Source organism: Gymnoscopelus braueri, assembly GCF_963280865.1.
Source record: "Gymnoscopelus braueri genome assembly, chromosome: 1".
NCBI lineage: Eukaryota > Metazoa > Chordata > Actinopteri > Myctophiformes > Myctophidae > Gymnoscopelus > Gymnoscopelus braueri.
In genome coordinates this window covers 14,770,449-14,787,997 of record NC_137603.1, presented here as the reverse complement: position 1 = coordinate 14,787,997, position 17,549 = coordinate 14,770,449, and the positions used below count along the sequence as shown (strand labels likewise).

Here is a 17,549-nt window from a genome sequence, read left to right as displayed (position 1 = left end):
GAGCCGCCCTATGACCCATCACTGAGGCAAAGGTAGGACAATCCAATAATACTTGTTTTATATGCTATCTGAACATAATGTACCTAGTGATTTTCCATCTCTGCTAAAAATTAAAACCATAACTCAGAGACATAATACACTCTCAGTTGCAAATTCACAATGAATGGATTACGGATGCTGATAACACCATGGATTGCACATCAATCGCACTCGTTATGTGCCCCATCTCAAGGCCCAATTCACAAAAGATATTGTGCTAATCATGTTGATGACATGTATTATTGTGTTAATTCATTCTATGTTGATGAATTGAATACAGAGGACCACAATGGAAACAAGTCCCCAGGACTCCTTTTGTACTCCTTTTACTGTACCAAATGCTGTATTTCTAACTAAAAAAGTATTTAATCAATCAATCAAATCAATCAATTGTAAACACGGCCATAATTGTGCTTGGCCCTAACCTTAGAAACATTATCTAATGTTTTTTCTACTCTGGAAGGTATTACCCTGGACTACCCTTTGATCATGATTTATGTACTTTTTTTCAGCATTTCTTTCGGCATGTCTCTATTTCTTATAGTGATAGTGACAGTGAGAGAGAGACAGGAAATGCGAGAGAGTAAGAGGGGATGACATGCACCAAAGAGTCTCAGGCCAGACTCGAACTGGGAAGGACTACAGCCCCATTAATTTGGCATGCGCTCCCACCAGATGAAGCAAAGATTTTAAAAAAATGGCACAGTCTCAAAAAGATACAGAAAAACGAGTCCACAAATTTGTTACCGCCAGGCTGGATTATTGCAATTCCTTATTATCAGGCTGCCCTAACAAGTCTCTTAAGACTTTCTAGCTGATCCAGAATGCTGTTGCGCATATACTGACCAGAACTAGGAAAAGAGATCATATTTCTTCCATATTAGCATTTCTGCACTGGCTCCCTGTAAAATCCAGAATTTAAAATCCTTCCTTCCTTACTTATAAAGCGCTTAATTGTCAAGCATAATCATACCTTCAAGAGCTCATTGTACGTTACTACCCCACTAGAACACCACACTCCCAGAATGCAGGCCTACAACCACCAAAAGTAGAATGAGAGGCTCAACTATCAGGCTCTTCTCCTGTGGAACCATCTAGTTGGGTCCATGAGGCAGACACCCCTCTCTTCGTTTCACATCAAGCTTAAAAGTTTCCTTTTTGATAAAGCTCATAGTTAAGGCTAGCTCAGCCTTGCCTTGGACCAGCCTTTAGTTATGCCGCTATAGGCTTAGAGTAGAAGAATTCCCATGACTCACTAAGCTCCTCTCTCCTCCTCTCACTCTCCATCTTTATGTATTGGTAGTAATGCAGGTTACTAACTTCCACGTTTTTGTGCTCTGTCAGTTTTTCTCATCATGATTACAGACTGCGGAACAAGGGTTTCCATGGACCTTGGCTGTGGACAGTTATTATAGTTGTTATTTTGTGTTTGTTAAAATAATAATTGTATTGTTATTGCTGATATTGTTATTCTCTCTTTCTCTCTCTTTCTCTCTCTCTCTCTCTCTCTCTCTCTCTCTCTCTCTCTCTCTCTCTCTCTCTCTCTCTCTCTCTTTCTCTCAGGCACCTAGAGCTGCCATGGCATAGCTACAACATACTTTCAGTTTATGTTGTCAATATGTTGCATACTTCAATTTGAACACATCTGATGATGATTGACTATGGTCGCTATATAATGATATGTACCACCTGTCATATGCACTGGACCCTGATGAAGGCTCTTTGAAACACAGCACGTTTTTTTACACTTTGCCTTGCCATGCCTCAATAAAGGCCTTCTATTTTTTTCAACTGAACGGTGTGCCTTGGATCATTTTTAAGTTTGTCTGATGTACCTGCCTACAGTGTCTTTACAGACCTGAAATCAGTAGCCTCAGAATGTTATCCATCATGTTTTGTGTGTTGTGACCGAATACTATGACAACAATCATGCTTTTCAGCATTGGGAGCACTCACACTCACACAGACAAAAAGTAATCCAGCTCGAACAAATTAGTATTTTGTCCAATCAGGCCCACAACAGAAAATTAGTTTGACCCTATACTGTACGGTTGGGGACGCCTTCGCTTAGCTACAGTCACTGCTGCCATGATCACTGAAACGTCTAGGAGTGACAACCCTTACAAATACACTTCAGTTACCACCAACTCAATCATTTTAACTCTAACTACATGTTAGCACTGGTGTTTGTGAATTGGGACGTTTTTGCAATGAGGCTCATTTGAATAGAAAATGGCTGATTTTGCACAAAATGTTTGCTTATTGCCTCATTTAAATAAGTGCAAATAGCACCCGAGCACCGGGACACAATTTGCTTCGCAGTGCAGTTATGGGTGCATTTCACCCAATTGCGGGTCCTTTGAGAATATCGTTATGTATTATTTTCCCACATTTAGTGGCCCCAAAAGTCACACAATTATTTTGTGAATTTCCCCCCTCAGACTGATGTAAAATAAATTAAGTCATTTAGTCAGGAGTACTGTATGGCTGAAATGTAAGCCATGATGCCCTTGAACATGAGTGTGCAGTCACATACAAGGGTAGGATGGGGTGAGAAAGCTAAATTTATCTGACCGATATGGGATACGCACCTGTTTCTCCCCAGAGAGAGTCATGAGAATCCATCTGCACAGCCAGCTGTTCATCATTCAGCTCTAGCAAGCTCTTCACCACCTGCAGGGAGGGAAACACAATATGTGAGTGCTGCTATGCACCGGGGCTCAGTCCTCACTGTAGGAACACATCCACAGACCGTGGCAGCTGTAAGTAAGCTTGAAATGCACCTTGGCTGCGCCGGTGTGTCGACGTCTACAATGTGTTGGACAGACAGGGGAGCCCTGCATGATTTCACATCAACGAGGACCTCTATTTATCACATACTCAGTGGTGGAAAAAGTACTCAAATTCTTTACTTAAGTAAAAGTACCAATACTGCACTATAAAAATACTCTGTTACAAGTAAAAGTCCAGAATTCAAAATGTACTTGAGTAAAAGTACAAAAGTATTGGCATCAAAATGTACTTAACACATTGGGTGCCAGAGGTTTATTAAAATATTATACGTTGAGTGCCAGCATTTCTTCCATCCACTTGCGTTATACATTTCGTGCTGTGAGAAGCCCCGACGCGGAAATGCATGTAAACAAAGCGTGCGTGCGAGACGGCGGAGGGTCCCGACTAACGCCTGGAACAATAATATTTCCAACGCGACCCTCCATTGCAGCGTGATCGCCGATCGAAAACGGCTCGTTTCCACCACATTAAAAAGAAATGGAGATATTAAGCTTTTAATCAAGGAGATAACATTGAAAACGCCGACCGGAAGGATTTGTGACATGGAGCCACATCCAGCCTCTTCTTCTCAGAAACTGCTTGGGTGATGTCAAAGTTTCGTTTTAGCGCCCCACGTGGCCCACATGTATAAAAATAGAATTGGGTCAAAAACGGTCCGGACCGTTTTCGGCACTTCTCGTTTGGACCCTCAAAAACGGTCCGGACCGTTTTTGGCATTCAATGTGTTAAAGTACCAAAAGTAAAAGTACTAAATATTTGAAAATAGCAGATCTACAAGCTCACAACGCGTCGCGATGCGACGCGTTGTGAGCTTGTAGATCGGCTATTTTCAAATAGCCTAGGTATAAAATAGGGCAAAAGTGGTTAATGTAGGTTTTATAATGTAATAATTTATATCTGAAAAGTAACTAGTAACTAAAGTTTTCAAATAATTGTAGTGGAGTAAAAGTACAATATTTGCCTCCGAGATGTAGTGGAGTAGAAGTAAAAGTATTGGAAATTGGAAATACTCAAATAAAGTACAAATACCTCAAAATTGTACTCAAGTACAGTACTTAAGTAAATGTACTTAGTTACTTTCCACCACTGCGACATACTGTACCTGTGTGTGTCCCACACTAGAGGCAGCCGTGACCGTCTGCTGCGCAGCCTGGCTCTTTGTGATTGGTGTTTCATTATTGGACTCTTGTTGTGGAGAGTCACTTGGATTCTGGGGTCCCCAGTCCTGGCCCAGCAAAGTGTGGATGATTTCTGCGTGGCCCCTCAGTCCAGCATGGACCAGAGCACACTGACTGTTCTTATCGACATGGTCCACCTGGCACACAGAGGCACACACATTTGATAGTACTTTAGCACTTTGAGATTTGTTTTAAAGGTAAGGTGCATTATAAATAAAATGTATTATTATTATTATCATTATTATTATAGTACTTGTGTCCTTAACTACGAGACCATTAGTGCTCTGTTTTATTGAATTACATGTGGCGTATAGGGGTGTGCCGATATATCGTCCCGCGATATATCGCGATACGTTTTGTGACGATATGTATAGTTTTGAAAAAAAATATATATATATATATATTTTTTTACAATAATAATAATCATGCATACAAACAGCCCCGAGGTGAAAAGGGTGACAACATGTTGTTTTTTTTCGGGTCAGGTGTCACACTATTGCCCTATTTGGATTCAAAACAGGTAAAAGTTTGCATGTCTGAATAATGCAAAAACAGAATTATTTGTTTGAATTTGCTTTTTTTCTCCCCCATATATTTTCATAATAAAAAAGTGCGTATCGTATCGTATCGAAATCGTATCGAAGTTGTGAGCCCAATATCGTATCGTATCGTTTCGTGAAATCGGCACACCCCTAGTGGCGTAACAATTGATCATACTCAGATGGTGTTCATTTTGCCCTGATGTCAGGGTTGAGGCTAGAAATCCAGCCTGGGCTCCCGGGCTCCCGGGCTCCCTAGTACTATTAGTGAAACTGAGACATATTATAAAGGTAGTGTAAGTGATATGTTTGGGTCAAATTGATCAGCTTAAAGTTTGTAGTGTTCAAGTTCAAATTTTGTCTGATAATTCATTTGTTTCATCACTTCCAATTTCTCTTGTTTATCCTGTATTCTGTAAGAGCTCTCTCCGGTGATTGGATGGAATTGGTATCCCGATCTGAACATTTATTTTCCGTTTACTTAACAGCTGGAGAGACAGGGAGACCCCTGTTACTGAACAAACACTCTAGTCTACAGCAATGATTGCAGAATCAGAATATAGAGAATATTTAACATTTATTTTTAACTTTCTACACCTTTAAGATTAGGTGTACTCCGACATGACCATTTTTAATGACAGAGTACTTTATTATTGAGTCCTCGCCAATACCAAGAACGAGTACAAGCACTTTCAATAATAATAGAAGAAAAAAAGGTATAAATATATAATAAAAGTGTACTATTCAATCATTACTAATGGCCTTGCAGTTGTTTAACAACCAAATAGACAAATACAATGCACCCATCCCTCTGGGTGCATTATAAACACACTGCTGTCCATTTGCGGTGTGGGAATGACGTCGCCTGTAACACACATCTCTTTGAGAGTTGCTTTTACTGAGAACAAATAGCACAGTCCTAGTACACTGTGTGTGCACCTTTGAAATACTGTGAACTGGCTGAAAGGCACGCCTTCAAGAAAGCAAAAGTAGGTCAATGAGTGTGGCCGGGTGTTCCTGGCATCGGCGAGCTTCACTGAGCATAGGGCATAGCAGTGGCGGCCATTTTGTGGTGCCACCGATAGAAACCCCATTCATTTTTCTCATAGAGATTTCCGAAAATATTTATATAAATTATTTTAAGCCTAGAACAAAGCCATCCAGGCTCCTGGTGAATCATGACCATAAAACGTTTGATCCTGTGTCAAAGAATATTTGAAAAACGCATTTATTAAATATAGTATATTATACTGTAATTAAATATTCAAATATTTTTTGACACGGAATCAAATGTTTTATGGTCATGATTCACAAGGAGCTTGGATGGCTTGATTCCAGGCTTAATATAAGTGGGTGTAACAGAGCTTTACTGTTACTACTTCTAAAGGACTGTATTTCTTATAGGCTGGATATATTACTATTGATCGCCACAAGTGCTATTGACGGGAGGCCCGGATATGGTCCTTAATCACACACCTTGATATGGTGAATAGGCCTGATATTTATATAGGTATTATATTACTATTATTGCTTTGCTACTTATGACTGCCGACTCTCTCCTGTCTGGGAGTCGCAATATTTATAAGTAGGATATGACGTGAGGCGACGTCACGCTACCGCTATGTGTCCATATACGGCGTAGTGCCGGACATCGCCGTCCTTTGTAACAGTCCCCCCTGAGAGGTGGTCGTTGCGACCATGCTCTCATGAATCACAAATGACAGTATCGGACGATGTCCGACGATGTTTGGCGTTCTGCTATTGTTTCTTTCTCCCGCCCTTCTTGACTTCGATTTCTTCTTTGGTGGCTGTTGCTTCTTCTGGTAGCTTGGGCAGCCTGATCAATCGTGCTACGGGTCTTGTGTAAGTGCGATCTTCCACCTGCACCACTGCGGCCCTCACTCGGTTGTCTCTTCCAGGTATTACGCTCTTGACTCTCCCTACCGACCAGAATGCTCTGGGGAGCTGAGGGTCTATCACCAGAACGAGGGTGTCCACGGCGATGTTCTCTTTCTCTGTGAGCCACCTGTGTCGTGGCTGCAATGAGGGCAGGAAGTTTTTTATGTATCGTTTCCAGAATTGGTCGGCTAGGATCTGTGACTGTTTCCACCTCCTCCTGCTGAGCATTTCGGTCTCTGGGTACAAGACTTGAGGCAACGAGGGGTCTGACCGCCCTATCAGGAGATCGTTAGGTGTCACTGGGTCTAGGTCTGCTACGTTTTCTATCTGTGGCACCACAAAATGGCCACCACTGCTATGCCCTATTTGAGCCTGTTATGGCTGGCATGTGCCACATTACATTACATTCATTTAGCAGACGCTTTTATCCAAAGCGACTTACAGTAAGTGCATTCAACATAGGTAGGCAAGGAAACTACTAATCACCAGAAGTCTTAAGTGCATTCTCTTCTAAAACAAGCAACTACGAGCATACCTAGCGCTAAGGTAACAGTGCAATATATCAGCTACTTCTTAAACAGATGAGACAAGTAGGAAAATCAAATGAGCAAGAGCTAAAGCAAACTAGACGCGTCGCAATTCTGGGAAATTGCAAAGTGTGGTTGCGCCGACGCCGGTCTCGCAACGTGCCATTCGAATCGGGTGCCGATCGGATCCTGCCTTCGTGATACGTGCCGTTTTGATTTTAGGAAATAGGCCCCTCCCACACATGTAACGGCCCAATCATATTGTCACGTCACTCCTGACATCACCTGCTTTTCATTTTGAGAGGAGTGATCCCCTCAAAAATCATGTTTTTGCATCAAACGGTTACGTTTTGCGCAGTTGTGGCGCCCCCTATGGATCAAAGTGGAAATGCTTTTGGGGATTCGTTGAGTAAACCACCCTCGACATGTGATTCAAATTTGGGATCGATTGGACGTTTTGTTCGTGATTTTTGGCATTTTTGGTAAAACGGGCCGCTCCCACTAACTATGGAAGCCAATTACAGACGAACGGTGAGGACTATCAAAATGCCGTTTGGATATATTTATCACATGGGTCCAGAGATGACGTGTTGATGACGTGTTTTGAAGAAAATTCAAAATGGCGGAAAATCTATCCTGACGCAAATGGGCGTGGCCTATATGGGGAGATGCGTCGTGACCCAAGAAATCCAGGGAAAAATACATTTTGATTTTACGACCTACGGTTCAAGAGTTATAGGCCAAAGGGGGCTGTTATAGCGCCACCATGAGGCCGAATGGTGTAATTATTTTTTTTAATAGTAAATTAGTAAATTATGAACCTTCCCTCCAAGTCTTATAACTCTAGCCCTTACGGTTTTTGAGAAAAAAATATAGAGTTTTTTCATTTTCCCATTAAAGTGGATGGGGAAATTTAATGCACTAATAAATCAATATCAATTAAAATATGTAACCAATCTCTAAGCAAAGTTCAAGCGCACAATTCCCGGTGAAGCCGGTCATTTTGACATATGGCACTAAATTGGGGAATAAAAACTGTGGGAGGAATAGCGGTTTGAATTTGAAATAAAGTTTATCTAGAAATAAAGTCGGTAGAGTACTATAGTGTGGTTGCCCATTCGGGCAACCACACTAATAAGTATCGAATAAACAAGAACCAATAAGAAGGTGGGTTTTCAGCCTGCGGCGAAAGATGGGCAGTGACTCTGCTGTCCTGACATCAGTGGGGAGTTCATTCCACCACTGTGGGGCCAGAACAGAACACGGCCACGGCCCCTGTCCAGCTGTGAGCCCCCTGAATGATTCAGGGTTTTCCCCCGAGTATTATGGCGCAAACTGGTGGCTGTGTGAATATGACCCATGATGAATGCTGATCTCTCTAATCTCATATAGCCACTGCTCTCTTATCACACTGACCTTAGCCCCTCTCTTGCAGAGCAGACTGACCAACGTGGGGTGTCCGGCGGCGGCGGCCAGACACAGAGGCGTCATCCCACTGTCGGTGGTTCCGTCTACGGGCGACCCCATCTCCAGGAGCAGAGCCACCATCTCCACGTGTCCTAAGTGGGCGTGGACGCCCAGGATGGGGGCGTGGCCTACCACCTCCGTGCACCAGGTCACACTGGCCCCGCCTAGCATCAGCAGACGACTCACCTGCAAGGTCCATGACGATAAATGGATCAAATGTATGCGTGTATTGTGTATTGTGTATTGTGCGTGTGCGTGTGCGTGTGCGTGTGTGTGTTACAGCATGGATGTAAGTTTACCTTGATGTTGGGTGTGTAGAGGTTCCTGAGGGAGGCCAGGGCAGCAGACAGGCTGTCTGTGCTGCAGTTCACCCACAAGGCCTGAAGAACGCTGGAGGACACACCTGTCCTTTTACTCAGTCCCTATGAGAGAGAGACAGACAGACAAAGAGAGAGAGAGAGAGACAGAGAGAGAGAGAGAGAGAGAGAGAGAGAGAGAGAGAGAGAGAGAGAGAGTGTGTATGTGACGGTCTGGCCTGTTTAGTCCTATTGCCTATGACTCACTCACTGTATACTTGACATTACTGCCAATCATTTTCTGCCCCTTCGTTTTGGGGCTTGAGCAGCCCCAAAAAACGAGAAGCCCTGAGGCCAAAGTGACCTTGTTGCCCCGCCTGCACTGCCCCAGCTACTGTAGTTTCACTGCTTTCTCCTCTGCCTCTTTCCTGTCAATATGTTTTTTAGACATCAGTATCTTTTGTTGAGATTCTGAATTCTTAAAAACCGTCTGAGCCCCCTTCCCAAACCAGTCCAGTGAGTCTGATTGGTCCAGGGCTGAGCATTTATGAACGTTTGACACAGGAGTTTGTACAAATGTTGGTAATTTGTATATATATTTTTTTAAATACTTATTTTTGGGCTTCTTATGCCTTCTATGTATTTATTTTACTGATAGTCATACTATATATTCAAAAGAAATTCATTCTTAACACATTGTGTTATTGTATATGTATCAGAATCAGAATCAGAATCAGAATCAGTTTTATTGTCACATCACAGGTTTACAAGGTAAAAGAGTGGGTGAAATTCTTTTTTGTACATCGTATTTGAGAATCCAAACGAGGAGTGCCCAAAACGGTCCGGACCGTTTTTGACCCAATTTTATTTTTATACGTGGGGCCCACGTGGGGCGCTCTAACGAAACTTTGGGATCATCCAAGGAGTTTCTGAGAAGGAGAGGCCGGATGTGGATCCGTGTCAAAAATCCTTCCGGTCGGCCTTTCCAATGTTAGCTCCCTGACTAAAAGCTTAATATCTCCATTTCTTTTTAACGTGGTGGAAGCGAGCCGTTTTCGATCGGCGATCACTCTGCAATGGAGGATCGCGTTAGAAATATTATTGTTCCAGGCGTTAGTCGGGACCCTCCGCCGTCTCGCACGCACGCTTTGTTTACATGCACTTCCGCGTCGGGGCTTCTACAGCACGAAACGTATCAACGTAAGTGGATGGAAGAAATGCTGGCACTCAACGTATACTTTTTTAATAAACCTCTGGCACCCAATGTGTTAAACTTTAAAGTCAATTCATTATTTGCTGCCCTGGAATTTGTTTGCTTCAAGTTTGCTTGATTTTGATATGAAAATCAACGTGCAGAAACTTGAAACTTACTTGAGCTAGGTATATTATGTTATCATTGATTTTTAATGAATTTTAAAGCGTGGATTAAGGTCTCCAGTGCCTGAAAAAAAGATCGATCTACAAATGAATTCAAACGGCCATGACTTATTTACTACACAATGATGTTTACCCAACACTAATTAAATTATCCATTCAAATAACACAATCTTAGAATGAAGCCATTAACGGGTCAACATTTATGCACAACATGGCTGAAACTGTGAAAAGACAATGCCAATAATTGATGCTGGTATGGTCCTTTAAACATACAACCTACATAACATCCAAAATGTGGTCCATTTATGTAGCAACGATCAGTCTTTTGTTAGTATCTTGGTCGTACAGTATCATAGTGTTCTAATACCTTGAATATATGAGCCTTGAGGATGTGGTGCCCCAGTTCCATGGTCTGCTGGCGGTTCAACTTTCCCTCCTGTCTGGAGAACATGAAGGCCAGGAGAGCATGGCCACTCCTATGAACACACACGCACGCACACACGCGCGCACACACACACACACACACACACACACACACACACACGCACGGCTCAGTAACAGAGGCATATCAAATTGTCATGTCCTTGATGACAATAATTTAATTACGAGGGACTCCAGAACAATTAGGGAACAGACGGTGCAGTCGTTCAAAGAAAGCTCCCATCTCTCATCATGATGATGTGCGACCTTTTGATTTTATATCCACTCACCGAGGATCACAGAGAAACTCAGTGCTCTCTCCGTCCGCCCTCCACACCAGCCACTCTCTGAAGGACGGGTGACACAGCATGCGTGTGCCGTCCCTGCGCTTCACCTGCAACATTCATTGACATTCACGATGTGACAAAAACAAATGCGTCATTTTGCCAGCAAGTGCCACACCGACCTAAATGTCTAACCCATTGAGACCTGAAGCCGATTCTACATGTCTCCTAAATCTCAACAGTATTCTGAAAAACGTATGTTTCTGTATCAGTGATGTTCAATCTTTTTCATGTCAAGGACCCCCACAATTATATGTATTTGGCCGCAGACCCCCATCAAAATATGTTGTTCCAGGGACCCCCCAGAAGCAAAGATTTGAGTTAAAAATGTTCGCTTTAAATATATAAATATTCAAAGATTTGCACACATTTTCACGATTTTTCAAAAATAGCAGATCTACAAGCTCGTAGCGCGGCACTCGGTGCCGCGCTATGAGCTTGTATATCTGCTATTTTTGAATAGCCCAAAGTGTAAAATAATGCTTTTTTAGCTCAAATCTAAAAATGACACAGTTCCAGGTCTTAATGGGTTAAAACCGATTGCATTCGGCCGTACAAAGAGCCTCACCATGAAATCGGCCAGGGCGCCCAGTCTCTCCTGGAAGTCTTTCCATTCCATCGCCCCCTTCACGCTCCCCGCGTTCAGGGCCCGGAACAGCTGCTCGTCGGTCAGAGGGTGCAGGGAGGCCAGCATCACGTTCAGCACGGGCTGCACCCGCTCAAAGGCCTCGCCGTCGGGCACGCTCACGCGGAACAGCAGCAGGTAGACCTGAAGTAGATATACAGTAAACACACTATGTCTGATTTACCCCCCAAAAAAAATAGTCTAATAGGCCATATAGAAATATGTATCTTTTGTATGTTTTTAGTTGGAATTAAATAAACTACGTACATACGTAGTAAAATCCTGAACATTAATTTAAAGGAGAAATCCGGACATTTTAAGTGTTATCTTTGATGTGTCGTTACTCACCTACCGACGTAGAAAGTGGCGTTGTTTTTTTCCATCGATTCCCCTGTCGTCATTTTTTCAACCCCCTCCGTTGGCATAATGGGAGCGCGTGGCTTAGGGAAATTCGTCTATTATAACCGATGCAAAGTTATTTTTTTCTCTACTACTACTCATTGTAGAGTCTCATGATAGTCAAACATGCGCTGAAAGTTCCTGAGAGGCTACCGCTAATGCCGAACGATTTAACACTAGTTGCTTGTTTCTCTACCTGGCAACACCAAGTTGCCAGGTTCTGGGAGAGAAACAAGCAACTAGCGTTAGCTCGTTCGGCATTAGCGGTAGCCTCTCAGGAACTTTCAGCGCATGTTTGACTATCATGAGACTCTACAATGAGTAGTAGTAGAGAAAAAAATAACTTTGCATCGGTTATAATAGACGAATTTCCCTAAGCCACGCGCTCCCATTATGCCAACGGAGGGGGTTGAAAAAATGACGACAGGGGAATCGATGGAAAAAAACAACGCCACTTTCTACGTCGGTAGGTGAGTAACGACACATCAAAGATAACACTTAAAATGTCCGGATTTCTCCTTTAACTTTGAAAGTGTAAGAATTTGAAGGGTCCGATTGTTTTTTTCTGTGTATAAACATTGCACTGATATCTCACGGACAGGCTAACCTCCGCCAGCGAGACCGGCACCACCAGGTAGTTTCCTCCCTTCAGTTCCAGGTAGCCACCGTGGAACAGGTCCAGGGTCAGCTGAAGGTACAGAATGGAGCCGTTACTGCGGGTGGTCAGGTGGCTGCTGAACTTACTGATGAGCAGCAGGTCGGGGGCGGAGCCTGTTGGCGTGGTGACGTTGGTGGCGATCTGTGCGCTGCCGCCGACCCGGTGATGTATGTAGTCGCTTAGGTCAGATCCCAGGTCGCTGTTGTCCGGCAGGATGTCCAGGGATAGGCCGGAGAAAGGAAGGAGAGTGGTGATTTCCTGTGGAATACACACATTCTTATGAGCCGTCATCAATCATGTGCACTGAGGTCTTCAACCTCTATCAAGAAAAGAAATGACAGATATTTACAAGCCCCCCCCCCCCCCCCCCCACACATACACGCACACACACACACACACACACACACACACACACACACACACACACACACACACACACACACACACGCACACGCACACACACAGCATAATATACTGAAGATGTCAAAAGTGGCTTGCTTATCCTAAAATGTATCCTTCTCTCTGAGCCATGAGCACAGAGCAATGGAGCAGAGAAATGAAGAATGTGACAGTGACTAAGAATCCATATTGCTTACAGGTTTCGCTCAGATTCACATCTCATCTCCTCGCTAACCATCTGCCTTCGCACAGCAACAAGCCAAAACTCAGCCATGAGATGAATCATAAAACCCTGCATCATCGTTAGCACTTTTGCTCGTCGTCCCAAGCAAACGAGCTAGAGCTTTTGCTTGGAAGGGGTGGGGGTGGGGGCGGGAGTATTGTAATGAACTGTAATTAACCCTCTAACAGTTTCAAACTGTCCACAACTTATCTAAGCTGTTATGAGAAAGTTGGCAGTGTAGATTAGCTAATAATTGAGAACATGATGGGGATACTAATTAGGGCGATGAAGACACAGCAGGGTGGGGTTGTTCATGGTTAAAAAACAACTTCATCTCATTTAGTTTTAGTTGTAATTTTAATTTATGTAATCTCATTAAATGTATAATACCTGCTGAATGGACATTCATTGAAACGGAACTTGCACTGATGTGCAATGTGGTACACAGTAAAATCCTCAGTGTTCAATAGCATTTGGAGACTTGGCAATGGTGTGGGGCAGATGTGGATGCCGCTCAGTGGGATTAGCAACCAGATTGAGGAAGTGAGTGCCAGGGCAGCCTGGCTCAGACCAGCTAGACCTACTGTGCTGAGATCCATACAGCTGTACCAGAACTCACAAGCATTATTGCCAAGTACGTGGATCATACAAGGTATTTGTATTGGTGATGTTGCAGAAACACTGAACATTTTAGACAACATTTATCCAAAGACCAATGTGCTAGGTTGTTCAAAACACAACTGATAGCACATTGCAGAAGAAACATTGTGATAAGACTAGATTAGTACACACAATGAAGTAGATACAGCCATGTTTGAGCAAAGCATTATACCAAGAAAGTGACTACAGTGTGTTGTTTAAATCATCTAACTCAGAGTATTAAAAAAAAAAAAATCACACCCAATGCAGCTTAAAACAGCAAGGCACAAGTGTGGAATACCCGTGGGTATCACAAACCTTGCAAAAGTATTTGATTAAGTAAGTATTCTGGATTCTAAATTATTTACTATTCAGCAAACTAAACACACTTTAATCTGGGATCCTCTGTCCTCCACTTCGAGCCACTTGAGGCTATAAAGTGGGCAGAAGAGATGTTGTGAGATCAAGTTTGAGGATCAATCTAACCAATTTATTTTGAGGCCTGTAATTTATTTTTGAGAATCATGGGAATGCTAGCAGCATGTGCAGGCATAGTCAAAATTACATTGAACAAGACCCCCAGCCAATATTTCAAGGGCACTTCCATTAGAGTGTACATTCCAACTAGAAATATTATTTTTGGTTCACCTTCAATATAACTTTCAGCACCATACTCTCTCCAGATAGCTTTAGGGTACTATTTTCGGTCTACCAAACAAATTTGGCTTAGCGGGTGGTTTTAGAATCCGCTATGCGCTTTCCCAAATGTGTGTGGGCAAGATATCAATTTTAGGGAAAGCGCACGGGTAAGGCACCGGCGAAAATAGGGCCCTTAGTCTAATATGCCTCTTGTACTCTTCCCCGCAAATATGACCTCACCTACTGTAGCGATGATGCACTGTTAAAACCCAAAGCCCTGAGCTTGCTCAAGGGGATGTCATGATTTACTGTGTTGAATGCCTTTTGGAACTCAAACATAACCATGCCTTTATACTTGTCCATATCCACTTCTTTTCTAAAAAGTGTTAGAGCAGACAGGTATCTGTGGAACGCGAGGTTTCTAAAACCAGTTTGAAATTCCAACAGGAGATTCTGTGACGATAAATAACTCAATTTGTTCATATAATAGGTCTGTAACAAGTCTGTGCTACCAGCCACCTCTGGGGCTTGAGTTCTTCCGACACTCGAGGCACAGGTAGATGGTTTAAACACATTTGTTGTAGAGAGTGGCAAGTGACTGTTGTATATTATCGACCCCAAGTTGCTTATATTTTATGAACATTACAAACAACTCTAAACCATATGAAGATTAAGAGTATTTACCTAATGTCTCAATTTTTAAGTGCATCATGTGAAATCTTACTGTGGCATGTCTACACGTGTTAATATTGACCTGTTGTTCAAGAAGAAGCCGGCTGCTAGCTGTGAATTGTAATTAGCATTCCCATTGTTAACTTGGAGACACTAGGGAACAACAAAGGAGGAGTCTTTATGTAAAGCTGTTGTACTTTGTTTTTACCAAATAAATTGACTGCAAGTAATCTGACTGTCTCGGTGTAACTACTAGCCAGTAGCCAGTACCCCAGAGTTCATCATGTGTCCGTACACGGACAATCGTGTCCGTGGCGCGAACGGCCTTTTCCTAGGGAGTTGAAGGCAAGGGGGCGGGGGGGCGGGTGGGGAGAGAGTCAGTGCACAGAAGTCAAGGCACAGACAGCTGTGTTGTTGACGGACAACGGATGCACGCTTATGAGAAACAACAAAAATAAAACCAAGATGGGGATAAAGGAAGCATTCAGTCTAAATATCCAGTTTGCTAATTCACAACTACTACTACTACTTTTGTATTTGAAACCTTAAATTTCTCTAAATATTATAAACTTTCACGACAGCCTAAGTACACATAACATTTATGAAAAGGCTAGTATAGGCTACAGTGAAGTCGGACTGAATGACTTAAACGTTTTTTTCTTTTTTTACTCTCTTGGTGTGGGGATTATCTGGCACATGTATGTATCTGTTATGAAAGAGAAATTGTATCATGAGTGAAACGGCTATAGTCCTTGGGAAACCATAAACCTACATAGCCTACATCTAAATGAGTTGCCATATTTCCTTACAAATTACAAATCCTTATAGCTATATATTTCTGGGATGCATAGTAGCTGAAACTCCACAAGATATTCCTCTACACTTATTTAGTGAGAACATTGCTCCTCCTGCTGAGAGCATCTCAGCAGCCTTTAACTCCCTAGGAAAAGGCTGTTCGTGTCCGTGGCAAGACTTGTCCATGTCCGTGGCAAATCTTTGATTAAAACAAATTAAATACTAGAGCCAGTATACAGTGGCTGACTTGCCAGTTTCCAGGTTTTCTTCAGAATAGGTAGGACAATGATTTAATTCATGCAGAAATACCAGTGGTGTAAAGTAACAAAGTACAAGTACTTTGCTTCAATACTTTACTTGAGTTTATACCCTACTCATCACAACTTTCACTTTTACTTAAATACATTTAAAATTATTCTTTTACTCTACTACATTATCATTGGACACCTTGTTACTCAAATCAAATGAGAATATAATTGCAAGTCACTAATCATCATGACATTGGATTATCCCCACTGTTCATATTCAGAACAGGTAGTCTCATCAAGATGCCTGCTGTCCATTGTTGAATGCTGATGTATGAAATAGATTTAAAGTGGTTAAACTGATTTTGATACTATTAAGCAATTTAGTTCCCAGACCCCACTTTGAGAACCACTGGCCTAAGGTGACAGTACACCCAGAAACGCCGAGAACCATTGAAAAACAAATGTCTTCCATGCCAATGGATGATTTTAACTTACCGGTAGTTTAACACGATAAGAGCTTAGTTTCCCAAATGCCCATTGACATTAACACTCTAATAAAGACACTGCCAGACAGGTATTCAAACCAGGTACCAAACAGTGGTGGATACAGAACGTGCCAAATGAACTGGGCCTGGAAAAATCTGTCTGAGCCCGAGTTTTTTAAGCTTAGATATTATAATGACTGGTGGATGAAGTCAATATGACAATTCTTCTCACTGTTTCTGCTTTTCTTTAATGCTTTGAAAAGTTCAAAGCCATTAATTCAATTTAGAAAGAAGAAGAACGTAGACAAAATTACAGAGAGGGCCATGGAAATAATAACAAAAATACACAAGTGACTTTAAAGCAATTTTTTAAACTGGGTAGCAAATTGCTCCATCTACGCCTTCCCTCTCAGCTTTTTGTATAGAGGTAATTACCCTCACCAATTTGAATTAATGGGGATAATGTTATCAAAATGTCATGACCCATTGCTTTGAAAGTTTAAGGGCTTTGAGCTTTTTTAGTACATCTTCCTACCTGCTTCCTACACTTGCTAAAAGAAAAGGCATCTGCCTGGACTCCTTTTGCTGGTAAAAAAAAAGACTAGATACTTTAACCATAGAATCCTGGATGGTAACTAATTCATACCAGTTCATTAGCTCGTTCGTTTGCTACTTTGAATTTATTTAATATTCCTGTGCCTCTTACAGTATATCAAGGTTCAAGTTATGCATTTTGTCTTAAGTTTATTACTGTGACCTAGCTGTTTCAGGGATTTCTATAATTAGGAAAGATATTTAATTAGAAGATATATTATACCGATATAAGGTTTTTGGGCGTAATACAGGGATACTCTGCTACATTCACCCCCTTTGATTTCCTCCAACTGG

General features: G+C 42.2%; 1 protein-coding gene across 1 annotated transcript in view; it reads right to left on the bottom strand.

The window, feature by feature from the left end:
• LOC308087679 (protein TANC1-like) overlaps window positions 1-17,549 on the bottom strand; it is a gene marked incomplete at both ends in the record, with an annotated part of 51,811 nt that overhangs the window by 11,459 nt on the left and 22,803 nt on the right. Inside the window, 8 exons of the mRNA XM_080431739.1 lie at window positions 2,631-2,712; window positions 3,935-4,147; window positions 8,392-8,628; window positions 8,742-8,864; window positions 10,483-10,591; window positions 10,826-10,929; window positions 11,448-11,648; window positions 12,511-12,819. Coding sequence (XP_080287865.1) covers window positions 2,631-2,712; window positions 3,935-4,147; window positions 8,392-8,628; window positions 8,742-8,864; window positions 10,483-10,591; window positions 10,826-10,929; window positions 11,448-11,648; window positions 12,511-12,819 — 1,378 coding nt within the window. The remainder of the gene's footprint in view (window positions 1-2,630; window positions 2,713-3,934; window positions 4,148-8,391; window positions 8,629-8,741; window positions 8,865-10,482; window positions 10,592-10,825; window positions 10,930-11,447; window positions 11,649-12,510; window positions 12,820-17,549) is intronic.